Source organism: Paramormyrops kingsleyae, chromosome 17 (assembly GCF_048594095.1).
Source record: "Paramormyrops kingsleyae isolate MSU_618 chromosome 17, PKINGS_0.4, whole genome shotgun sequence".
Classification (NCBI taxonomy): domain Eukaryota; kingdom Metazoa; phylum Chordata; class Actinopteri; order Osteoglossiformes; family Mormyridae; genus Paramormyrops; species Paramormyrops kingsleyae.
The window spans coordinates 19,254,702-19,281,146 of NC_132813.1; the positions used below are offsets into that span (position 1 = coordinate 19,254,702).

The following is a 26,445-nucleotide window of genomic DNA, read 5'->3' on the forward strand; positions in this document are numbered from 1 at the left end:
TCTATCTGTTGAGCTACCATTTATCGATTCAGCAAATTCCACCTGCAAAGCTCATGCTGCCCAAGCTGTGAGAAGCACGGTAACGAAACAGGCATATAATTCTGGTCACTGTAACGGGAATGACACGGCCCCCTCACCCACAGAGAAGCACACAAAAACGCAGGACAGAACTAACTGGAATTTAAGACTTTATTTTATTTTAAGTGCAGATAAAAGAATCCAATGAATTTTGCTCATAAAGACAAAATTGAAGGGACGTTCACTACAGGACAATCTACTGTTAGGCTGGTTGTAGAAAATCTGTGTACTTCTGAAGGCACAGGTAGCCTCCGCAGAACGACAGAGGAAAGCCTGCAGCGTTCCATCGCTTTTTGCTTCTCCAGAACCCAGATGACACTGTGAAGAACAGCACTACATCTACACTCGAAAAGCAATTCCGGAAATGGCAATCACAAACACACCTATACACAATTAGTCATTTTGGCGTCAGAAAGGTCTGTGACCTTGTGAGGCTATAAAGAGCAATATTCGTTCACCTAAACAGGGGTGAAGATGCTGAAGGTGCTGAGGTAGATCAACTAAAACAAATTAAAATATGTTCTTTATACAAAAAAAACCAACCTGACTGCCACATGTGCTGTCCCACAAGAATTAAAGCCATAGACAAGACAGAAAGGGGAGATATTCCTGAGCCCAAAAGGGCTACTGGTCTGTAGAGATAAGACATAAGAGAACAGACATTTGTGGTGATTCATTACTAAATAAATTTAATAAACAGCACATGCCCAGCAGCACTGCATAAAATGGTTACCCATCCTACAATGTTCTATTTACAACAGCAATTACCCGTTCTAGATTGTTCTAGAACACATCACACAGCAGAGATTCCATAGTACTCCATTTCCTTTGCTCCCCCACAAATATTCAGTTATATGATCATAACCAAAATACCTCTACAAACATTTCACTGTATATATAAAATATTCATAATTATTACAAATCGCTTGAGAAATGTGAACACTAATGACCCAGCTCTTGCTTACAGAAACACATGGAAATTGAGTAAATTATGAAAGAAAATTTATGGCATTTTAATTAATTATTAGACGATTACTGTACAATCACGCTGAGTAACATTTCCTCCTTTTAGATTAAAGCGACATACAAGGGCAAGTGATAGTGGTTAGGGTTAATTGACCCTTGTTAGTTGTTCATTAAAACACCATGTAGCTGTTGCCTTTTTAATCACAAACATTTTCCCAGAATGCATCGCTCAATGCAGACCAATTACACGTCAGCTTTTGCGTGGATACCGTGGTATCCCTTATGGGCAACAGCACTGCTAATCTTTCTTGTTCAGTTTGTGCAGAAAGACACCAGACACAGCTTGGGAAACTCTTTAAATCCTGTCACACATACGAGACAAAGACGCCTTCCAACTCGTTTAAGCCACAATGGCCTGAATCATCAGCTTAAAACAGGATCGTTTCCTCTGACACTACAGCTTGTTCACACCTTAAATTTCAAGTAGAAACTGCTTCGCTTCTCAAGCTGGCATTCAGTTTTGCCACATCATCATAATTACAATGCAAGAATCTACCAAAAAAATCAAATTAAGAAAATAAAACAGTAATAAAAATACACAATATTAATTTTATCAATAGCGAAAAAGTTGAAAACATATAAAGAGTTTGTGCTAACAGAAAAAACGCATATTCTCATCTTAAAAAGATCATCATCTTATTTCTGCAATCACTATCCAGTGCATTCATACTATCACACACTGCTGTGCAGATATTAATCATATTAATCTGCAAAGACATTGTAAGCTTTTTCCGCTTTTTAGGGTTTTAGCCATTTATTTCCCCATTCCCAAATTCATATAATAGGACGAGGGTGCCAGGAGATACAACCCTGGCTTCTTAATTTCGTTACTGCCTTTTGCAATCATTTATATAAACATTGCAGGCAAACAATGTGCAAAATAAGAATTCCTGAAGCATCAGATGAGGCCACAAAACAAACGACAACAAACAAATGCACGAGTGATCAGCCGAGCAAACGGAACGTCGGGGTGTGAGCGAGAGAGGCGTCTTTCAAAACGCATCAACCTGGTAATGCAGCGAACCACGTCAGTATTCTTTGGAGAAATTGCTGGGTCGTTTTGAAAAATTATATACCTCATTCAGAACTGGGATGTCCCTAAGAGATAGCTGATGGCAGGGACTGGGGGCTGATCTCAAAGGTCTGAAAGAGGAAGTTTGACCTCTAGAAATGGAGTGAGGGGAATGGGGGGGGGGGAAGGAGTAACTTTAACTAGGTAGAGGACAGATGGCTGGTGCTGCTAAACATCACTGCTACCCCGTCAGGACAAGCGGTGGTTTCGATTGAGATAAACTGCACTGTGGAGATCATGGCGGACATGCTTGCCCGTGAATCTGTCATTGCTTGTCGAAACTCCATCAAACGCGGGTTAAATGGCAGAAAGCTCCGTTAGTTCATCTTCACCGCCCCCTTTCATGTCTGTGGATCTTCTTTTAGGGGGGAGATCTCACTTTAAATGCTTGAGAGTCAGACTTAAACATGGGAACAGCACTCCTCCTCCCTTAGGGCTGTCGTTGCACAGATTCCCTCCGCCTCCTCTGTTCACACGTAGCACAGGTACAGGTAGGTCTTCTCTATCCTCCAGTCTGGGGGAACGTCCTCTGCCCTGTGAGCCTTCATGTGCTTCTGCATGGCGGACAGGCTGGGACAGAACTCCAGACACACTGTGCACTGGTAGGGAGCGGCGCCGTTGTGTGTGCGCAGGTGTTTGATCATCGCTGAATAGTCCCGCGAGCGCTGGTGGCACAACTTGCACTCGAAGGGCTTCTCGCCTGGGTGGGGGGTGGGGGGGTTGGGGGATAGCAGAGCACAGAGGCAGCCTTTCAGAAGATGTGCCAATTAGCAGAAACATGTGCGAAACGCACTTTTACAGAATGAAGACTCCGCTTCATCTAACGCCGATTACCTCCAAGGATTTTCCGTTAAATTTTTCACGTTTTCGGTGAAAGCGAGATCTCTTGCGTAAAACGTAACAGTGTCCCTGATGAATCCCCTAGAGAGAACTGCTCACACGGCTGAGAGCAAATCTACAAGATACGCGTTAACGTCAATGCGCTAATGATAGCATAACACCTTGAGTCTGAGAGACAGCGTAACACAGTGGATTTTATCCTTATTATCAAATCATATCATCACAGACTATGGGCTGTAACTATGTAATCAACATTCTTAATGGTCTGTGGGTCATGTCAATAATTTGAAAAGTTTATGATACATATTGTTTTTACAATGAAAATTGATGACACAAATATCGCATTAGGACATTTCTGGGGCTTAAGATGTCAATGTCATAATGTGTACAGACTGCACACTGGATGGAAAGAAAAAAAGATTATAGCAGATTAAAAGATTAAAAGATGGTGAGAGAACAATAAACAGGGGTCTTCGTCTGGTGCAGTTCTTCTTCAAAACATTAGGTGGAAGCAGTAAGCCACATTCTACCAATCAGATGTGCAGATGGTGGGCACAACATAAAAGCCATACCCAAGGTATTTACTTCAAGGCGGACATCCTCTCATCATGCCTCGTCTCCTGTCCTCTCACATACTCAAGTCTGCAGGGCAGCTAACAAACCAACCAGGGGGGTGTTCCACGAAGCAGGATTTCTCCGTTAGCTGGGTTTAACTTAGCTAAAGGTCAAGCTTGTCCAATAGAAATTCTCCTTACCTAAACTCTTATTGGACAATCATGAGTTCTAGCTAAGTTAAACCCAGCTAACGGAGAAATCCTGCTTTGTGGAACACCCCCCAGGTTTGACAGAGCGCCATAACCGCAACTCTAACTCTAATCCTAACCATTAGCAGGCTCTGCCAGGACCAGCGATTTGGCAGAACTAATGACCCCCTGCACCTTCCACAAATGGAAGGCCCAACCGGAATTTAGATAGCTGACATGTGCCAAAAGGCAGTGCGTGCCACATGCAAGTAGGATGCAGCTAGATCTAACCAGCCCAAACGTACACTGTCTTGATGTTGATAGTCCTGCCCAGCACTGTAAGCCTACAGAAACCTGACTGGCAGGTTTACACTGCAGAAGATGCCTGCTCACTTAAAGCCCAAACACTTCATTCCAGTTGCTCCACTTAAATATTCAGCAATACCTGCTCCTAGATGACATCCTACAGAAGTCAGGGCTGAGGGTTTGGGGGACATGCCAAGCCTTGATTGGCTTTTCTCTGACCTCTTACCTGTGTGCACGCGATAGTGAGTCTCCAGCTGGTGCTTCAGGCTGAACCTCTTCCCGCAGCCGTTGCACTCGTAGGGCTTCTCCCCTGTATGCGTCCGCTTGTGTCCGCACAGCGAGGCCTCGTCCCGGAAGCAGCTGCCACAGAACTCGCATTCGAATGGGTGGTCACCTGTGGGAGGAGGGCATAGCTGTTTGTGTGGCATGGGCACATCAGGGGCACATCAATGGCACTCCAGGGGCACTCCAAGGGTGCATCAAGGGCACTGCAAGAGTGCACCAAGGGCACTCCAGGGGCACTGCAAGGGGACATTAAGGGCACTGGAAGGGTGCATCAAGGGCACTGCAAGGGTACATCAAGGGCACTCCAGGGGCACTGCAAGGGGACATTAAGGGCACTCCAAGGGTGCATCAAGGGCACTCCAAGGGTGCATCAAGGGCACTGCAAGGGTGCATCAAGGGCACGTCAAGGACAACTGCAACTTCAACTGTAGCTCTACTAATGCATTTCTGTGACAGATATGTAACCGTCTAAATAAAAACGAAAATAAATTAGCACGACAGCTCTAAATGAATGCAAGAGGCACATCAGCTAAGCAAACCCAGCAGGCAGATGTGTGAAGGCAATAACAACTTATAAATACAAGTGTAAATAAGATGCGAAGGGAGCGAATGATTGACGAGGCCAGACTCACAACAGCGTGTTAACAACCAGTGAAAAGACTCATTTAAGGCACCATTATCATTCTGGCTACGGGAGGCCAGATGGCGGAGCTGCTCGTGCGGCATTACACACTCAGCCGCGGCTCTGAATTGTCTGTAAGTCACACGGTTCGAAATAAAACAGAGATCATGATTAAATGCTCAGGCTTGTACTGCCAATTTGATGGCGATTAGCAGCGTTAGGCTTGTGCTTCATTGTGCATCCAGACCTGCGCATGAGTTCGGTAAAACTAACGTACGGTGGCGCCACAAATGGCGATTAAGCTAATGCATGGGAGAAACTAACGGACAGAGTCGGCACCGAAATGCAGACAGATGGTGACAAATCTAACTCTGAGGCTCACAAGGGGCCCACAGATAGACACTGGTATAAGCAATGTAATCAGGCCCACAGACCTACAAACACACACCGACATAGATAAAGTACAAAGGCCCACAATGAACCTGCAGACTGGCATTGATTCATTTGAACATAAAGAGGCTTACAAAAGACCTTAAGACAGGTAGAGATCGATAAAGCTAATGTACGGAAGCCCTCAAAGGACAAAATGCAGGCAAACGCCCATGGATGAACGTACAGAGGCTTACAAAAGACCTTAAGACAGGTAGAGATCGATGAATCTAATGTGTAGAAGTTCACAAGGGACAAACTAATGAATGAATCAAAGGACCACAGGCTCATAAGGGACCTTCCGACACAGTACCGGTCAGTCCAAAGAGCCTGATCAATGTTGGTCACACTCACTAAGTGGAGTCCCAGTGACTGAGTGACCATCTTTTTCCCATTTTCTCTCCCCGGGCAGTGAAAACTCATCAAAGAATCCCATTCTTTGCTTAGACCCGTGTTTCTCCGAGGCTCCCCCTTTTACTTTTGTGCCATAATATTTGGCGGCATTGATCGATTTCAACGAGCCGAAGGCCTGGCTGGTCGATGACTGAACTATCATCACCCATCACAGCCGGGGAGCAAAACGATCATCTGAATGAGCAGAGAAAAAAAACGATTCCTTAAAAATGATAAACTTATTGCCATTAAACAGAAACCCCCATGAAACATTTAGTGAGGCTGAATTTTTTGAGGAGGTGGGGTTGGGGGGTAATACTGATGGTAAAATCTGTCAAATGGGGGGAGGGTGTGGTGACAAAATTTGCCACAATTATTGTCGGCAAATTTTATTGCTGAATGGCGGAATAACAACAGATTGCTGGGACACTGCACATCATTCCGGAACTTCAGGAGAATTGGGATGTCTGGTTTTAATTGATGCCTGGCTTTAAATTTAAGCTACTATATGGGCTGAGGCACCACTAGCTTAACAAAAGCATGAGGCGGGGAGGGGAGGAGGGGGAGGAAGGGGAGGTGGGGCAAAAAGGTGGGGTGGGTCGGGGAGGAGGGGAGGGGCAGAAATGCATGGCGGGGAGGCGGGGCGGAAAGGCAGGACAGGGAGGCGGGGAGGGGAGGCAGGGCAGGGAGGCGGGGTGGGGAGGCAGGGCAGGGAGGCGGGGTGGGGAGGCGGGGCGGAAAGGCAGGACAGGGAGGCGGGGAGGGGAGGCAGGGCAGGGAGGCGGGGTGGGGAGGCAGGGCGGGGAGGCAGGGCAGGGAGGCGGGGTGGGGAGGCGGGGAGGGGAGGCAGGGTGGGGAGGCAGGGCAGGGAGGCGGGGTGGGGAGGCGGGGCGGAAAGGCAGGACAGGGAGGCGGGGAGGGGAGGCAGGGCAGGGAGGCGGGGTGGGGAGGCGGGGAGGGGAGGCAGGGCGGGGAGGCGGGGTGGGGAGGCGGGGCCTCACCTGTGTGGGAGCGCAGGTGGCGCCTCAGTGTGGTGTGGCTGGGAAAGGTGCGGTCGCACTGGCTGCAGGTGTAGCTCCGTGCGCGGGCATGAACGCCCATATGCTGCTGCAGCAACAACTGCGTCTGGAATCGCTTTCCGCAAAGCAGGCAGAAGACAGCCACGTCTGGACCTGCGCACACACCACAAACACAGGACAGGCACATGCTCATTTGTACAGTCACCACTCCTACAATCAACCACACTCGCTTTCACCTTTAATGTTCCGGAAATAAATACTGTGGCTGTCAGTTTATACTCAGCAACCGATTATCAGCAATCTGTTCATGTCTGAGTTTTGGGTTTAGCCATACAGTGTTGAAACACCTCAGCAACAACGAGAACGAAGACTGTGGCAAACAAAAGAATTGCGCAAACCAGGTGATCCCTCTTCCTCTCTTTTTAGCAGACGCCACATTTGTAGTAATGGATAACACATTCCACACAAAGGATTCAATTAGCGCCACAAAAAAATCACAGAAATAAGCCAGTCCCCTCCACTGATGAGCGCATTACATATAAGTGTTGCACCTGCAGTGATGTCCACAAGATGTCAGCATAGAGACACAAAATTTTATACAAAATCTTTGAAAAATGGAAATACTTTTTCAGAATACAAAAGGACAATGACTAGTTAATTTAGGTCTATATATCAATCTGTGTGGGTCTCTCTCTCTCTCTCCTCCCTCTCTCACTCCCTTTCCCACACACACACACACACACACACACACACACACACACACGCTCACACACACACTTTCCGACCAGCTACTATTACAGAAGCTTGCAGAGTATCAATCCTCCATTATCTATGAGATTGTAGCCATGTGCTCATTGAGCTGAAGCTGAGGCATCAATTAGGGAGAAAAATACAACAACCAAAGGACCCCCCAAGCTATGAGTATGCAGAAAGTGCTTTGGCTTTAATGAATCCATAAAGGAAAAACTTCATATTTGTATAACAGTATCGCAACCTAATCTAGACACATACATAAAAGAACAGCATTTTATGTCATTACTTTTCTGGGTCATTAAGGATGCCCTGTCCCTTTAAGAGCCGGGCATTTACAGATCTGACGCCCACGTACAGGTGACAGTCAAACAGCAGAGGTGCAGTGTCCCTTTAAGAGCCGAGCATTTACAGATCTGACGCCCACGTACAGGTGACAGTTAAACAGCAGAGGTGCAGTGTCCCTTTAAGAGCCGAGCATTTACAGATCTGACGCCCACGTACTGGTGACAGTTAAACAGCAGAGGTGCAGTGTCCCTTTAAGAGCTGGGCATTTACAGATCTGACGCCCACGTACTGGTGACAGTCAAACAGCAGAGATGCAGTGTCCCTTTAAGAGCCGGGGATTTACAGATCTGATGCCCACATACAGGTGACAGTCAAACAGCTGAGGTGCAGTGTCCCTTTAAGAGCCGGGGATTTACAGATCTGACGCCCACGTACAGGTGACAGTCAAACAGCAGAGGTGCAGTGTCCCTTTAAGAGCTGGCTGGCTGAAGATCATTTACAATGAAGAGAATCCTACCCACCCCCTCCAACCTGGTCCCTCAAATCCAATTTAATCAGCTGATTCTTGCAGTGCGGCATAATTAGTAAACAGAAAGCCCCTCTGCAGACTCATCGAAATTCAGGTGGCGTTACAGTCAAATTTAAAACAGTGGCTGACGGAGTCCAGAGGAATCAAAGCTCTCTCTGCCGGCTGATCGGGCCGTGGACTGCTGGCAATTAAACTGGAATTAAAGGCAGGGGCAGGATCTGGAAGATACACCCCTGTTGGGGACCACCGGGGGTGTACTGTAACAGCCGTACACTATTACTTCTTGCTTTTGGGAAATGTGTGGGGGGGGGTCTCTTGGGCCGTATGGGTCCTTCCCTCAAATAGCAGAATCAGGATCTATTCCAGAAGCTCCAGGGCTTGGTGACCATTAAAGGTTCACATCGGCCCACCCACCTAGGGTGACCCAATCCATGTCAGAGGGGACACGTTGAGCTAGGACGGGGTTCGTGAACAACCAATTCAAAGACCTGGATTTCAATTCAGTTCTTGCTGTATGCCGATTGGTCAGTCTCCAACAGTTATGCCTGTCACTGATGTTAATGTCAAATGGCTGGATGAGTCTTTTAATCAAGGAAACAAACCAGTAAAAGCACAAGAAGAACTGAACTAATCAGCCAAGTACAGGAGCCTTTCAGTTTTAGTTTGTAAAATCTGAAGTAGCTCATAGTGTCCCCTCTGACATGGACTAGGCAGTCACCCAATGCCCACTTCACAGGACAGGTGGAGGCTCCTCCCCCGAAGAGGCAAAGACATTACCCACAAGCCCCACTACCCACAAGCCCCACTACCCACAAGCCCCACTACCCACAAGCCCCTGGCCTCCACACTGTACCTCACTGAGTCACATGCTCACCCTCCATGAGCAACGGGTCGTCACGGCATCTCCACCACATCCAACACCCCCGGGAGATCCTCAGTTTATTGTCACTGGAGGGGTGGGAAGTGAGAGTAGCGTGTTTTTGGCAGCGGGGGGGGGGATGTAAGAGTGTTCCTCCTTCCAGAGAGCAGTTGTATCCCTGCCTTGACCAACACCGCCTTCGGTTTGGCTGCATCCGTTCTTCCATGTTTACCCCAAAACAGCCGTCCCCCGTTTGCATTCCTCCCTGTCACTTTCCATTCCTCCCTGTCACTTTCCATTCCTCCCTGTCACTTTCCATTCCTCCCTGTCACTTTCCATTTCCCTGCCATCCCGCCCCGGAGCCGAATCCCTCAGAATCCCCAGCACACGTGCATCTGCTTGCCACGCGTGTTCCCCTTTAACAGCGACACGTGTGCCGCCAACTTCCACCCTGAACACTTGCTGCTTCTATCTCAGTGCCTGCGCTAAAGCCGCAGCTTAAAACCTCCCCAGGGCAGGAGGCCATGGAACTGGCCGTCACTCACCGCGTGCCTCAGCACGGCAGAGACCCACCATGTGCTGCCGGCCGGAACTGCGGTCCGGTGGTGAGGTGGGAGGGTCACCGAATTGGATTGAGAATCTCGCCTCTTTGAATCAAGCGTATAAATAGCATGCCACTGACTGGCGACTGACCTCGCCGCGAGGCAGGAGACCGGCTGCGTGATCCACGAGGTCGATATTTAAATGCTCACAGTGCACCCACGAGCTCTGCTCTCTTCTGATCTGACATTTGACTCCCACACCCAAAGCACCTTCTGGAAAAATTCCTTTCCAAGCCAAATGGTCCCTTAAAAGGTGCAGGCAGCTGGCTTGGGGTCATAGGTGCCTACAGCTCCGTCACAGTCACGACCCCCCCCCTTCCAGTAGGACCCTGTGGCTTTTAGCAGCATTGGATGGTCTGACTTGGAGAGCTTTCCCATTAGCATGCACTTGCAAGTCTAATTCTCAATGGTCCTTCTAGAGCAACAACCAGCAAGTCTTTGTTTTCTGAGCCAAAAGGCTACCTGCTTCCTGGCTATATAGGTCATGTGATCACTTGGCTTGTATTCTTAGCTCATCAGTCATAGGTGCTACTGAGTTATTAACAAATAAATTAGTGAAGGATGCGTTTAGGATGTCAAGAAAAACACATAGTGATATATGTTTCTGTAGTAAACCCTAATATAACCAGCTGCTATAACTTATCAAAGAGGAATGAATGGCCTTTGTCTCTTTCATCTCCAGGCACTGGCAACGGATGGGCTCTGACACCCTGAGCCTGTTTTTCTCAGCACTCACCAGCAGGGGGAGTGCTTCCTGTTCTCTTTTGCCAGGAGTCCTCTGCAGAATGAGGAGATTCAACGTAAAAAAAACCTAATAAAAACAGCATAAGGTGGTTTACTGTGACATTCACTAGGGCTGTCTTGTCAGGCTTTAAAATATAGTGTTCGACATTTTGCTAACTGCTATCACCAACTGTCTGGCTGAAATTCAGAAATTTGGCCACTGAATGAGGAAACCAGTCTTTGAGGCAGATTTCTAGCGGTTCGTCATAAAAGCAGCTTTATCCTCTGGCCAGTGACAATATGGACTGAGGGGAGATGGTCAGTCTGATGGAGAACGTGGTTAAAAGCCAACTGCACAATGTTGCTAAAAATTTCACTTTCATGCTTTTTTAAAGATGCAAAGATATTCAGTAATGTAATAAAAGAGTGAATCAAATACAGAGACAACACCGCCCCCCCCCCCCCCAACGTGACATGTGTGAAAATCATTCCAGCAATGACCAGATCTGCTCCCTCCTGGGTAAAAGTTTAAGCTCAGTCTAAACCCTGTTAGGGCATCTGAATAACAGGTTGTTCCCTTCTATATCTAATTACTTTAAAGCAGAACAATGTTTGTGCTGTAAATTAACAGAGTGCCATGTTTAATTCATGTTACTTTTGCAGCTTAGGTGAACAGCCTGGAAACCTCAATTTGGGCGATTAAGTTACCCCCTCCCCCAGCTCAGAGGTTACTGCAGGGCATGTGATCTGAGAGCTATAGGCACACAGGTCAGCTCTGCCCTCTGGGGCTTACAGCCCATAGTGCGGTAGCACTTTACGTTCCTTGAGATGTGACAAACAAAAGCTGCAGTTTTCGGCTTTGCAGGGGGGGTGGGGTGGGGGGCTGAGGGAAGCAGTGTGAGTTCCCTGCAGCACAAGCTGGGAGGCTGTGACGTCGCTACAGTAACCCATAAACATGAGCACATGATGTTGTTTTTCTGGGAGTCTTGGCACCACAGGCCAGCAAACAAACCCAGTCCACCCCACTCCTCTCCCCTCCCCTCCCCACCCTGTTCCCAAGACCTACAAATGCACTTTATGAAATGTCCACGCAGCCACACCTCTGCAATATCACTACCAGCAATTATGGTCAGCTTGTGACAGAACACCACCCTTGTATTTCTCTCATGGGGGAATCACCTCCAACACAGAGGCTAAGATATTTAATTGTGGACAGGGATCCTAAAGGAAAGTCCAGAATCCTATAAAATGAGAAAAGTATCAAATAGGCAACTAATTCTGGCTTTCCCATAATGCATTACGCTGGCCTCTAATATATCTTTTTCTTTTGTATGTCATCAGAACTTACCTCATTTCAGTTGTTAGCCAAGCAGGGTTTCATTGCAAAAACACATTATTAGGTAGACTGAATAACCCTATAAACCTGACCAGAATAAGATGTGAGAAGATGGAAGAATGAATAAGTAAGTCATAGAAATGTCAATAGGAATGGATTATAGGATCAGGGAGGCCAACAGGACCTGGATCAGTGTTGCTTGTTAATGGTACCAAACCATTAACTGCTCTGGCAATGTTGGTGCCGTACCTGAGTGTGTCTGTCTGTGTGAGTTCAGGGCCTCTTCCTGGGAGAAATGAGCACCACACTGGTCACAGCTGAAGGCCTTCAACACGGCTGTAACACAAAGAAGATGGACAATAAGGTCACCTGGCCTGCAGGAGGCTCTAGCTCCTATCCCCGGAAACGCTGTGGGGACACGCAGGCCCCAACGACAGAATTGTACATCCGCGAGTGCGTGAGCTGACACGCGTCTTCCACCTGCAGCGGTCACAAAAGTCCGGCAGATGACCGAGTAAGTGAGGTACGAACCCGGAGTCGCGACACCTAGGTGACGGTGGGGGGGGGGGGTCTTTAGGGGAAGCAGGACACCGAGAGCCATTCTGACAGCTCCCTCAATTCCGGGCCGCTAGCCGTCACCTGCCGTTCTTCGAAAACTCAGCTTCTGCTGTCGTCTCGTTGGCGTTGCACAAGATATGGGGCGACACCAGCGAGGAAAACAGGAAGTTGATCATCAGACGCAGTCCTGAGGTCGATAAAAAAAACTCAACCTCAGTAAACCGCAAAAAGAGATATAAACACATCGAAGAGCTCAGAGTAAGACTGGTAACAGACAGACATGAGTTCTCGAAGTGATGCGTTGGCAGATGAGCACGTGTTATTTGAGTATTTCAGGCTGCGTTGGTGAAAAATGGCTGATTTTTAAAGATATTTGAGGCTGTGCTGCAGCACAGATGTGGCTCATCTGACAATGTGGCTGTGCTGGTAGAGAAACGCTGCTTTTTCAGAATAAAAAAACCTCAGACTGCATTGCCAGATAAGTGCAGCTATTCCGAAGCATTTCAGACTGTGTTTGCAGATATTTAAAAATTTCCTGTGTCTATTCTGAACCATACTGGCAGACAGAAGTATCACGAATCACGCTTTTTTTTCTCTGAAGTGCCAATCAAAAAAAAAAAAAAAAAACGGAAAAGAAAAACAGTTTTCACTTCCCCTGAAGCGTTACACAACTGCAGCAGAAGTGCCCGGGTTCACGCCGTCCGTGGTGCCGTGTACCACGTCAGCTTCCTTTGCACGCACACTGACGCACGTGTGACCACAAAGAAATAGCGTATGCTGGGGCACTAACGTAAGGACAGGGACCAGGAGGAGGGCTGATATCGCCAAAGGAAACTAAAGATAAGGCACAAGACCTTTTTCAAGACGGACAGTGTTATATGTATTTATATGTACTAAACTCGCATCAATATATTGCTCATGGTGCCCAATTATGTTCTACACTGGACTGTAGTTCTGTTTAGGGTGTCATTGGACCCTGTGCTTCTTATGGAATGGGGAGACTGAGGCCAGGAGCGTGTTCAGTCCATGCAGGTGTAACGGCGAAAGGTCGCTGGCGTTACCAAGGGCGATACGCGTGGAACGCAAAAACCCTGAAATGAAAGGGAAATACAAACGAAGAAAGAGAGAGCTGAGGAAACAATAAGTGTGAACAGCCCACTTTGCTTTCCTGTGCAGTAAGCAGCCGGGCCGGAGCGCGGTTTGGAGAACGTCCTTGTCAGCGTGGAGATGGTGCTGTTATGCTACAGGGGGGTCAGCGCAGAACTCTGTGTTCTCTCCCGGGTACACAGACATAGACAGACACATAAACACACACACACACACACACACAGACAGATACACACACAAGGTATCTATATCGTTGTGGGGGCCGTCCATTCATTTCTATGGGGATAAACCCTAATCTTTACAATGAGAACCTTAACCCCTACCCAGCCCTAACCTTAACCAAACATAATACAAAACATTTAGCATTCTTAGTTTTTTGATCGCAGTCACAGATTTTTATAAAATCAAGTTTCCCTTTGTAGGGACTGAAAAAATTGTCTCCACAACGTCAAAATAACAGGGGTTTATCATTTGGTCCCCACAATTTAGTATACACATAACGCACACACACATATACACACACAAACACAAGGGCTGCTCTCTAAATCCACGAACAGAGTCACTCAGAGTCACTCAGAGTCATCTTCTGACTACACGTCAGCTTGGCAGGGTCATGTCTGCTCGGCTCAGCGGGGTCCTGGGCAAAGAGATTCCCGCGTAATCTCCAGCTTCCCCAAACCAAGAGCGAAACGTTTCCATTTCAGGTTTCTGTTCTGCACCTGATTTAGTGGGCAGCCGCCTCGCCCTGCATCACCAGCCGAGGTTTAACCTAAAGTGAGATTAAAATGTTTTGTGGTTGCTTGTGTTTCGGAGAGTGAAAGCTGCCCCATTTTGTACTGTAATTGGTGTAAACATCTTACAATACACAGCGTCATCATAAGCCACTCTGCTGGCTTTTATTGGACCAATTTTTCCTTTTTTATGATAATTGGAGATGGAAATACTTTGAGGAACTTATTGCAGCAAGAGAGGTAAGGACAGGAGGACTGACATGGGGGGTGTTTGTAATTCTCTCCCATCTAGGAGAAGCTGTGCAGCAAGAAACAGACTTCTGTCCTCCAGAAGAGAGATGAGTGGAGTAGCTGGAGAAGTAACAGACGGCGTAAGGAGCCAATGAGATGCTCCCAGGGAGTTATGTGCTCGTCCATTGGCGGCAGCTAGCAGCTGAGATCTTTCTGGCAGGGAGTGAGTATAGCAGATGCCTCAACTGTCAAAAATATCATCAGGTTTTATGGGCTGGCAAAACCTTGGCCTACAGAACTCCCCACATACACACACACACATTTGTGGGGACCGTGCATTCACTTTTACAGAAAAAACCCTAATCCTAACAATGACGACCTTAACCCAGTCCTAAACTTAAACATAAGTAACCAACCAAAATACAAGACTTTTGGCATTTATATTTTTTTGATTGTACCTCACAGATTTTAAAAAATTTGGTCCCCACAATGTAATGCACGTAACCCTCCCCGAACCCTAAACCCCCCCCCCCCACACACACTCTGTTCATCATTAAACCCAAGGGCCTTTCACAGACATATGTGCTCCCAGAAGTGCGAGGTAAACACTGATTATTCCCTACCAGCCGGGATGTACCGTAAAACCCCATTAAAAATTTAACAGGACAGCCACTTTCATTATGTAGGAGATTAGCCTCCACACTAAATGGAAAGTAGTTATAAAATGTCATTCACCATCGTTCTGTGAGTGTGTTTGCTGTTTGGGTGTTTTCTTTTCTTTGGTGAACGGAAACCCCAGATTAACTTGATTAAATCGTGTAAAACCCCCTCCCTCCCCCCCACCAACAGGTACAACCTGCTGGGAGTCGTGGGTGGTTATCCAACGCAGAAAAAAGGTCACGCGGTGTTTTGTGTTTCTTGATATCGTGCTCTGATTGTTTATCGTTGTTTTGGTGGCCATCTTGGTGCCGTCTGAGGAGGGAATTGCAGCGGAGGAAAAGGGCACCTGACGGGGTATCTGGGCAGGAGAGGTACACGAGTCACAGCCAAACTGAATACCAGACAGCACCACCACCGGATCGGGGGTCGGCTACTTAGCGACCATGATGCTCATGAGGCCCAACAGCCTAACAGCAGAGAACAGACAAGCCGCTTTGCTGGAAAAGCCACGAGCGAAAGCTAACTTCTGAGAGACATACGTCACGTTGACAGGTTAAACTCCACTTAAAGGTCCCCTGACGGAAGCCTTTATGAGGCTCTGTTTGGCAAGACAGGAACAGGGTGCTGTATACTGACAGGACCAATACTGGGACCAGCGCTGGTGGGGGAGAAACAAGTTTCTGTAACTGGCTTGTTTTCTGCAGTGTTTCAGTGACGTTCCTGGAATCCCTTGGGTTGCAGAGAATTACTAGCACAGTTCACTGGAAAAAGATATATACAGACATAACCACTGAGATTTAATGTCAGCTAACACCTTCAGAGGAAGAGATCTCAGTTTCATGTAATTTGAACATTTTAGGTCAAAGGCAGATGGAGGCATTTAAATCACCACTGACAGGTTAGGGCAAGAAGCCAAAGTAGAAAGCAGAGGTATGAAGAGAGTGTGGTGGGATGGTGCCAAATCTGCATAATGCAAAAAAATTAAAATCTCCCCTGGTTTCCTCCAGTATGACTGCTGAAGGTTTAATCAAAACAAAAAAAAAGAAAAAAACACATGAAAAAAAATATCGGTCAGTACGCTTTAATTGTAGGTCTGAGTACAGCGTGTTCCCGCACAAACATCTGTGAGGGATCAGAGGCAGAACGCTCCGGAATGCTGGCAGAACATCCAGACCTGCAACTGGCTGATGATGTCATCGCCCAGGCACAGGGAGGGGGGTGGGGTGGGGGGCAAGCTCTGCTTCTGAATGACCAGCAACAGGGTGAAAAGATTTTCACAAATGCCTCTGACTTTGAGTTCCTCCCTTCTTTCTGCAGTGTTTTCGATCCTGGAAGTTTGTTTACACTGTCAGTCCTTTCCTTTCCCTCTGTCTCCATGTTTACACTGTCAGTCCTTTCCTTTCCCTCTGTCTCCATGTTTACACTGTCAGTCCTTTCCTTTCCCTCTGTCTCCATGTTTACACTGTCAGTCCTTTCCTTTCCCTCTATTGCTGTGTTTACACTGTCAGTCATTTCCTTTCCCTCTATCACTGTGTTTACACTGTCAGTCCTTTCCTTTCCCACTGTCTCCATGTTTACACTGTCAGTCCTTTCCTTTCCCTCTATCACTGTGTTTACACTGTCAGTCCTTTCCTTTCCCTCTGTCCCCATGTTTACACTGTCAGTCCCTTTTCCTCCAGTGCTGTTTACACATCAGGTTGTCACATTTTCCTCCAGCACATGATTCAGGGGCTGATCCTACCACAGCTGCCACTTCCGGCCTATAGAAAACTGGCACAGGCCTCACTGTACCCGCGACAGGGGCACAGTGCCCAGATGGGCTGACTGCCAAAGCCACTGCTAACAAACAGGGACACACTTACTAGCTGGGGCTTGAGAAAGCTGCACCACAACACAGCAGACTTGGGTTTCCTATACATAGTCATCTCTCTGTTCGTTTGATGCGGATGAACTGCGTTGTAAGGACAGCAAATATCAAATCAGGAGACATGGGGAAAAAAAGAGAAAAGGCTAAGCTGACCTACTTGTTTAGTAAGAATCACCACCACACCCTGTGAACTTAGTCTTCAAGAGAGAAACAGAAATATCAACAAACCTCTTAATCTTCACATACCTCTCAGTGTATATGAGAGAGTCAGGACCTGCCGCCCTACCTCTCAGTGTATATGAGAGAGTCAGGACCCGCCTCCCTACCTCTCAGTGTATATGAGAGAGTCAGGACCCGCCGCCCTACCTCTCAGTGTATATGAGAGAGTCAGGACCCGCCGCCCTACCTCTCAGTGTATATGAGAGAGTCAGGACCCGCCTCCCTACCTCTCAGTGTATATGAGAGAGTCAGGACCCGCCTCCCTACCTCTCAGTGTATATGAGAGAGTCAGGACCCGCCTCCCTACCTCTCAGTGTATATGAGAGAGTCAGGACCCGCCTCCCTACCTCTCAGTGTATATGAGAGAGTCAGGACCTGCCTCCCTACCTATCAGTCTTTATGCGAGAGTAGGGACCTGCCTCTCTACCTGTTAGTCTTTATGCGAGAGTTACAACCCACCTCCCTACCCATCAGTCTTCATGAAAGAGTCACGACCAGCATCTGCTCACCAATCAATCTTCACAAGAGAGTCATCACCTCCGTCTCCCCACCAATCCATCTTTGCCAGAGTAAGAGGACAGAGCAGCAAGGCATGCTGGGTGATTACCTGAGTGAGACAGCAGGTGCATCCTCAGGCGCAAACTGTCCAAGAAGTACTTCCCACACTGCTCACAGCCGTACGTTTTCATTCCTCCGTGTAGCTTCCTATAGGACAGTGAAGAAAACAGCATCTTTTAATAAATATTGTTTATATTATGGCAAATTCTGACCCACTGCTCTTGTCTTTATGTTACTTAAACATCTAGACCACCAGGGCTCGCTTGACACACGCCAACAATAACAGTGGGGCAGTTTCTTTCTGGGAAGGAAAGGCTATGTTGTCTAAAACACTGGGCATCTGAGCTGAAGAGAGTCAGTATTGGGCTGTGAGCAGCTCATTCCTGTCTACATCTCCGTCTCGAGTAATAATTTCCAGATCCACCGGTAGCAGCTGGACTGGCAAGATGGTGTCCGAATTAGCCCTCATGGGACAAGTGAACAGCATCTTACAGTATAGGAGCCTCGCTGGAAGACAGCTTGACTTGCAACTATGCGTATGAACCCTGGCTCTCCGCCACTGGGAACATTAACAAAAGATGTCATGTCCTCCTGTTCTCTATAATCCAGGCCTTGACCCCAGGCCCACACAAGCTTCCGTCGTAATCCTCCTTATACCCGTACGGAGGACGTGGGGCATTCTGGGATTTCACGCTTCGTTTTTGACTTCACTGCTATGCCGGGTACAAGTGGCCGTTTAGAGTAGGGACGTTTACTTCCCGATTCTGCATAAAAACAGCTGAGCATTTTTAAGTTTTTCGGCTTAAAAATACACAGACTGGCCTCCGGCTTCAGGCAGACTGGAAAGTCATGGAAGATACACATCAGTGTCTCATTTAGTGAGGTTCTGCTGACACATCTGACAGTTTTCAGTCTGCCGCCTTCGTGTAAAGATCTGGTTAAAACTCTGTTTATGGTTTTTTTGTCCTTTCTTTTAGTCTGTACCATTTCGTTACAAAAAAAAAAAAAAAAAAAACTTTTTGGCTGGCGTACCAACCTCAAAAACATTTCAAGCTGAAGCAAACAAGTCTTTTGATTCAAAACATCCCAGAAAAGTATTTGTTTACCAAGCTGAAAATGTCCAACAATGCTAAGGTTAGACGGCTATGCCTCTGCCAGTTTCTGTCCTCTCAGCTCAGACGCCTTTGAGAAAATGCCAGAGAAAGCTTCTTTATCCCTGTGCTGGCGACTAATAGGAAATTATTTTTTATTTTGTTTGTTTGTCTTTAAAAACGGCACATAACAACTTGCATGTGTGTCAATGAGCCAGGGCTTACTGACAGATTTCTACATACTGGACCGCAAGCAAAGGTAAGAGTGCTTAGTTATAACAGGAAATAGATAGTCTCATATAGGGAAAATCTCTTTATCAAGTAGGTTAGCAATAGACTAACTCATTGGGCCGGAGAGTTTCTCAGTCTTTTATCAATAATAACTCTTCAAAAAAAGAACTGATTTCTATCTGGACTGTCTGTTTTGAATTACCTTCAATCTAGAGCCCAGCTTAATACCTTTACAACAATCTAGATTCAGGAACATGCAGATCTACTTGAATCTGTAATTCAAGAAAGCACACTATTGCGTTTACAGGCTGGTCTTCACTTTTATAGACACCGGTGACTGAGGTGACCGGTTAGGATGTTCTGTGAGGCGTTGCGGTGCCACACTTTCAGTAGCGACACAAAGACATCGCACTGATGACTCATGGTAGATACTGAACCGGCCAATCTGTTAACCGAGGAGGAGTAAGACCTCTTCTCCTTTTCTGCTTTCTTATTTTCCTCTCTGCCCCTGTTGTATTACGGCTCACCTCTGCAGGCCAGACTAGAGGAAGCAGAAGACGCCTCACGTAACCTTATGAAGAAACAGGCACGACAAGAAGACAGACCTATGGCGTTGGCATGTCCTGCCTCTCAGAGGACACCTTCGGTTGTTAGGAGACAGAAAATTCTACAAACAGCACAGATTCACTGTCAAATTTCATGACAGTTTGTCTGGTTTTGACTCTCCTACTCATGCTAAACTGCATAATGGAACAATGATAGGGTTTAACATCATAATCACACTCCTCATATGGTCTTTTGCATAGAGACCCCATGAAGGATTTCTGGCAGAAACATGAAGCTTCATTGATGGGGGAATTTACATTTAATAAACATAATGAGCACTGACTACCCGAACAGTTGAAAGCTGTGCAAACCGCCTTCCTTGGCTATTTTTATCTTGGTGGGGGTCCAAGCCAGCTCTCGGCTGCAGAGCAGGATGGAGGAAGTGGATTTTCTTCCAAACTTCCCCTTGCTAACAGTCAGGCAGCGAAAAAACTTCAGCGGTCACAAATTCTTCCTCCTTTGTGATGCAGCACAGATGAACTTTGCCCCTTGGATCTTTGCAAAACTTAAAAACAGCAGACATGGCGCTCTTGGAGGGCAGAGAGAGAAAGTCCCCTTGCTTTAAGACCCAGTTTTCATGGTTTACAACAACACTCTGAATAGTGAGTGCAGAACATCTATGACCCCCCCCCCCCACCCCACACACACTCACACACACACACACACACACACACACACACACACACACACACAACAACAACTCCAAACACCCCTGTTTTGAGCTATAACGTCCCCAGTTATGAAAATTCCTGAAAATCTAAGGCAACCTTGACATGCCCGTCTTCAGCCAATCCCCCCTCTGTCCTGCATTGGTTTTAGCAGTCAGATGCAGTAGTACCTGTAAAACTCTCCTCTAGGTGAATCTCCATCCCTGAAACACTGGAGGGCGCTCACAGTGCCCCAGGCTGACCTGACACGAATACCAGAAGAGCCACGGTTAAGCTTTAAACTCCAGCGGGCAGCCGGCGAAACGTCTAATCTGTAACTAAGTACCTTACAGAGCGCTGGGATAACAGGGGCAGAACACCATTCGCTGGGAAAACCTGGTTTTACATAAACTAAACGTAGATGGAACTTCTAAGTAGACTGTAACACATCCTAATGCTCCAAAAATCCATCCAGTTTCGGCGAGTCCCAAGGTCGAAAGCACAAGCCAGAAACACACCAGCCACCATCGCTAACAGCACCCCCACGCAGTGTACACTGTGAGCCTTAGCCCCCCTGCCCTGTGGCTCCACTGGAACATCCCCCACACTGCAGCTGCTGAAAACACCCCACACACAGAAAACAAAATTTACAATTAAAAAATATGAAATTTAAAGAAATACAAGACCCTACAAATAGTCCATTCAAAATAATTATGCAAACAACTATGTGATTAGAAATGATTCAATAAAGATGAATCATTTAACCCAAAAGAAGATGGTAGTCAGATCAAGAGATAATGGCAGAAAGCCAGTTCAATCGTTTACACGTTTCCCTGTCATTTAAACAGTCAAAGGCAAGGGACTGAAATCTCTAATCATGACATCCATTTACATGATATTCCATATATTATGAGATCAGTGTAAACTGTTCTGTGAAGACCCTGCAGGCAGGTCGTGTTCCTGGGTTCTCCCTCAGAAATGCCACCACTGAGAAGATACACTGCACATAATAGCATGTCTGTGACGGCCATCATCCATCTTTGGTGCTCGTGTGACATTATCACGTCTCGCACGCGTTTGCCACCTTACTGGAACATGCGCACTGCCCTCCAAAGCTGGACCAGCATCTCCAATTAGGAGGCGAACACTGAGGCAGGCAGCCATGGCCAAGGGACAGAATCTAGCTGTAATTTAGAGATACAGTACCTGCCACAAGAGGTTAAGTGAGGTTAAGTGGGAGTGAGGGTGGAGCAATGAGGGTCTGCTCCTGTCCAAAGCAGTGCCTCATGGGAGGCTGTCACATGGTGGAGGTCATATTTTTGATCTTTTTGGAGCTTGCGAGACCCTTGAACCACACCATCCCAAAGATTCAGCTTTCATAAGACGACACCTGTGCTATTGCGGCCATAGCGACAGAGGAGGTAACATCACATAATGCCATGTGCACGTCGGCCCCCGCTGCTCGGTTTCAGGTGGGCGACATCCCATGATGCCCTGCGTGACCTACCCGTGCTGCTCTGCGGTGCTGCCGTCCAGCGGCTCCGACCCGCACGTGCCGAACTGCCCGCCCTGCGTTTCTGTGTCAGCAGCCCGGCCAGGGACCAGCTCCCCAGGGCTAAGAAAGTCCCTGTGGGCAAAGCCAGGGGGCAGGAGGGACCTACAGGCCCTCATCTCAAGGGTAAGTGCAGGACGCATGCTCTGGGGTGACAGGGGACCGTCCTGGTGGTTAGGAGGGGCAGGGAACGGAGAAGGAGGGCAGGGGTCGCTCTCCATCGCCTGGGGCGGCTCCCCCCTCCCGTGGCTCATCGCCCAGGCGCTTGTTATCACGCTGCCCCTGGTGGGGGTTGTGGGAAGGCCTCTGCTTAGGTCTGCCTCCCCGCCACAGGACGAGCTGGGCTCAGACTCCCTCGGACTCTCCCGGCCCGCCGGCTTCGCCGGGGGGGGCACGTCTCCCGTGATGCCATCCTGCGGCTCACCGTGAGGGAGACACTGGTTGATGATGATCAGACTGTCCATGGCTGCCCGGGTGGGACTCATCGGGGACAGACCCAGAGAGGTGGACACTGAGGGACTCTGCTCCACCATGTCGGCCTGGGGCCAGCACTTTCCGGCCGGGCTGTCATCGCTGCCCTCCTTCACTGGCTCCGTTCCCTGCCTTCCCCTGTGGTGAAAGTCTTTCTCCAGGACCTCCGTGTCCTTCTCGTCCGAGGTCTGGATGTTCTCCAGGATCTTCAGGCACTGTTCCTCCAGGTACTCGATTTCCAGGATCTCGGCAGCATACAGAAGGTCATCCAGGTCCTCGATCCTAGCTTGGAGTGAGGCGGTGTAGGCATACTCCAGGATCTGCTGGAAAGTCTTTGGCGACAGGAAGTCCAGCGTGTATTTCTGACTGTAGCGGTGGAAGAGGATCTCAAACATCTTGCTGGTGCACGCCAGCACGGTGCGGTGAGCATGAAACTCCTGGCTGTCCACCACAATCACCACGTCGCACAAGGTCCCAGCCTGCCGCATCTGATCCGCCTTCCGGAGGAGGGCCGAGGGGTGGCTGGGGTTTTGGAGCCGGACAACGTCCATCGTGGTCAAATGCGTGACACCTCCGACTGACTCATGAGGCTGTCGTTCCTCTCGCTCTTATCTCTGGTCAGCAGGATCTGCGGAACGGAACAGAAGCATGAGCATTTTACAGATATGTTCGAGCGAGAGCGACTGGTCCACGGCGGAAAAGAATCACCACTTGAGACTCAAAGCACAATTAAACTTCACCGTTAAAATGGATCCCTAGGTTTCTACGAGCGGACCTGGGCCGCCAGGACAAGGCTGCTAAGCAGTGTCAACCTGACAAGCTTTTTAAGCCAATTAAAGCAGTGAGATCACTGCCCGATTCCGTTGTCCTTTCAATGTGGCCTCACGCACAGATCTGCACTTAAGCCCAATTTGAAAAGTATCATTATGCACGGCAATTAGATCGAACCCAAAAGACGCAATAGAGACAAAGCTGTGGTGGCTGCAGTGAAAGACAGGAAGTCGAGAGAAATGCTGTTCACCTGGGGAGGGTCACAGACCTCCCTGGCAGGTGTTTCAATACACATTTTCATTTCTCCATCATGGAGCGGGCAGGTGTACCCTGCATACGGTTCTGGTACCAAAGGCAGTCAACTGTCCTGGAAATAAGACTTAAACCCCCCCCCCCCCCAAATTGGTCTGAAATGGATCATTTCCTCTGGAACAAATCAAAGCTCATGAAGCACATTACCCAAACTGGGGGCGTGTCACAGAAAGAGCAGCAATGTCACAAGACAATGTGATCTCAGCCTTGGTGTTGAGCCCTCCCAACCAAATCTGTCATAGTCATGTCTAAAGTAGGGAATTTGTGGGGTGTGTCTTTCCATTAACAGCAGTATATGGTGATATATATATAAGTAAATCCGGTTAAATCAGTTGTTGTTCTGAAATGAGTAATTTAAAAATAATTGTTAATAATGTTTAACCACTTACCCGTGCCTTAAACTTAATAAAAGTAGTCAACCACCTATTAAAGCACGAGATTAACAGTTAAATGTAATTTGCCATAAAAAATTAAAAGGCTTAAAAATAAAAGAGAACACGGATAAATTGTCCAGAAATAACTGTATACACTGGCATAAAATGATGCAAATACATACAGGTGAGTGTTCGGTATTGGTTAATATTTAAGTTCAATCAGAACAAGCAAAGTAATGAGAATATGGGGGACTAATCTAAAGTCGAGCCGCTCAACTTAACATTCGGTCTTTTAATTGCTCTGTTGAAATAGTTATTTGAACTGTATCTCGCGTCACCTGATGTTTCGGGCGTCAGAACATCCCTAAATACTGATGTAATCAGATACAGCGGCGGCCGCGTTAAAACACACCGTAGGCGTGAAAGAAACCTTAAAACGGCCCGCCCCAGCATATTACATAAAGTAACTCAACTCATACACAACCGCGTCTATTTGGTGTAAACTTGACACTTACAGCGAGACAAGAGCCAACGACAATAATGATCACATTATGCAAGTTAATTAAACCGTGCTTGGTAAACATCCGAAGAATCACGCAAGTCATCTGAAAGCACAGTTGCGTCGTTCGTCTGAAACAAACTCAGTTAATTATCTAGAATCGGCACGTGTTTTAGTGCAAAAGATAACATCAATAAGTCCTAGATAAATACGGTTTTCCCGAATATATCTAAATACATAAGCGCGTATATCCAAAGTCGCCATACACGCTCTTTGGTACCTTGTACCGCGCACTTTCGTACCCTGTTCTGCACTGTGCAGCCGTATTTATCATCTTACTAACCTTTGTAATTATATCCATCCGTCACTGCTTTCCAAAAGCATCAAGTGTGCCACACGTGTACGTTCACTTTCAAAATACTCCTAAAAATAGAGTCGGTAAACGAGCAGTCCCTAATAGCCCAGAGGTCTTAGCAAATCGAATGCATTATATATGCATATTACTGTAAACGCCACTACGCCAGACCAGCGATCCTCCTGTTGCTCTCTAGCCCATAGACTTCTACACATCCTGATGAATTATATCCAAATGTACATTCTTTCACATTCAACAGGCATGTGACGCATTGACAATCACATGGGATACGCATAAGACAAAACAACCATTATTCTTAGTCAAACACTATAAGTTTATTGTAATGGTAAATTACTTTGTGCGCAATTTTATAGGCGACTCTTCAGAATTAAAAACACACGGAATCGATGCCTTAAAGCACCCAGAAGTAACAGAGAAAAAACAGACCTATCGGCAGCCGAGCGCCCTTAATGCTGGGACTTACCTGGGAGCGCGCGTTATTTCCCAAAGCGCCGTTCTAGGGCCGGTTCGCAGTGCCCGCTCTGCGCGCCCCGGCTCCTCCGCGCGTCCCTATTAACGAATCAGTGGGCCTGTGACGTCACGGCGGGGCACTCGCCTGTTTCTCTTTCGCTTCGTGGGACACCCAGAGGGCGCGGATGGAGAGCCGGAGCCGCCCATATGCAGATCAATCCAGAACTGATGGACTGTGAAGTGGCTGGTGAACTCTTATACGGTTGCATGACAAAATCATGGATATGAACTGTTCTTATTTAAGGGGAATAAGACATTGTTCTATTACCAACTTTATCCGACTTTCATATTTGTTTATATTCATGTCTATTTATGAACCACTAACCACCATAACCACTGGGTAGCATCTAAATGAAACCTCTAATGTAGTGATGAATGACAGGATTTGTAGATCCAGGAGGCTGTGAAATCACTTGAATGTACTCCATTTGCCATCGACACTTACTGTGACCCATAACTTTTGTCACTTTGACCCTTAAGGGACCATTAACCTTTGTCACTCAAATAACTATTTCGTAGATTTTATTCTTGGTAAAATTCTTCTGCAGCTTCTGATTTTACACACTGATGAGGCTCAAAAGTTCAATATTTGTAGTAAACTGCTTGTTGGCTTTTAGGGAGACAGAAATATTTATTTTATTTGTTTGGTCTTTCATACATTCATCATAGCTTTCCTGATGTTGTTTAAATGGAGACTATTTTTATTGTATTATGGAGACTTGCTGCTCACTCATGGGCTGGGGCAGCTGGGAATGGGATACAGCACGATGCTTACAGTATATCAACAAAACATGTGCACTACCCAACCACTGCCCCTCCTCCCACAGCTAATAAATGTGCAGCTTCACAGGACACACAGGTCATGGAACGCCGATCACAGTCACGTCAGATGGGCAGACGCAGGAGGAGACGCCCTGTTCAAATAGCTAGTCTGCAATGGAAGGTGATGACTGTACATCCTGCGAAAATGCCAGTGGGAGTTTTACTTGTACAAAAATGTTCTTGAGGGCACCTCCTCTACAATCTGATTGGTTATCTCTCTGAACCAATCATTTTTCCTTCTGCCCCTAGAACATTTTTTGTGTAAGTAAACCTGCCATGAGCATCCAAAGTGCGCACCGTTTTCTGCTAGCTTGTCACTCAGAAAGGGGCCAAGGCCCCGTGAATCCACCCT

General features: G+C 47.2%; 1 protein-coding gene across 6 annotated transcripts; it reads right to left on the bottom strand.

Moving 5' to 3' along the window:
* Window positions 1–171: 171 nt before the first annotated feature.
* LOC111851301 (zinc finger and BTB domain-containing protein 16-A-like) lies at window positions 172–25,376 on the bottom strand. Of its 6 annotated transcripts, none has more exons than XM_023826072.2 (8): window positions 25,225–25,376; window positions 21,914–23,057; window positions 17,881–17,978; window positions 12,150–12,236; window positions 10,578–10,619; window positions 6,796–6,966; window positions 4,292–4,459; window positions 172–2,876 (listed from the first exon to the last, which is right to left on the bottom strand). In XM_023826072.2, the coding sequence occupies exons 2-8, from the start codon at window positions 22,978–22,980 to the stop codon at window positions 2,647–2,649; spliced, it is 1,863 nt and encodes a 620-aa protein (XP_023681840.2). In that variant the 5' UTR covers window positions 22,981–23,057; window positions 25,225–25,376; the 3' UTR covers window positions 172–2,646. The 6 variants fall into 6 exon arrangements, with proteins under 6 accessions (XP_023681840.2, XP_072557073.1, XP_072557072.1 ...); XM_072700972.1 differs by lacking the exon at window positions 25,225–25,376 and adding an exon at window positions 25,188–25,209; XM_072700971.1 differs by lacking the exon at window positions 25,225–25,376 and adding an exon at window positions 24,729–25,139.
* Window positions 25,377–26,445: the final 1,069 nt, after the last annotated feature.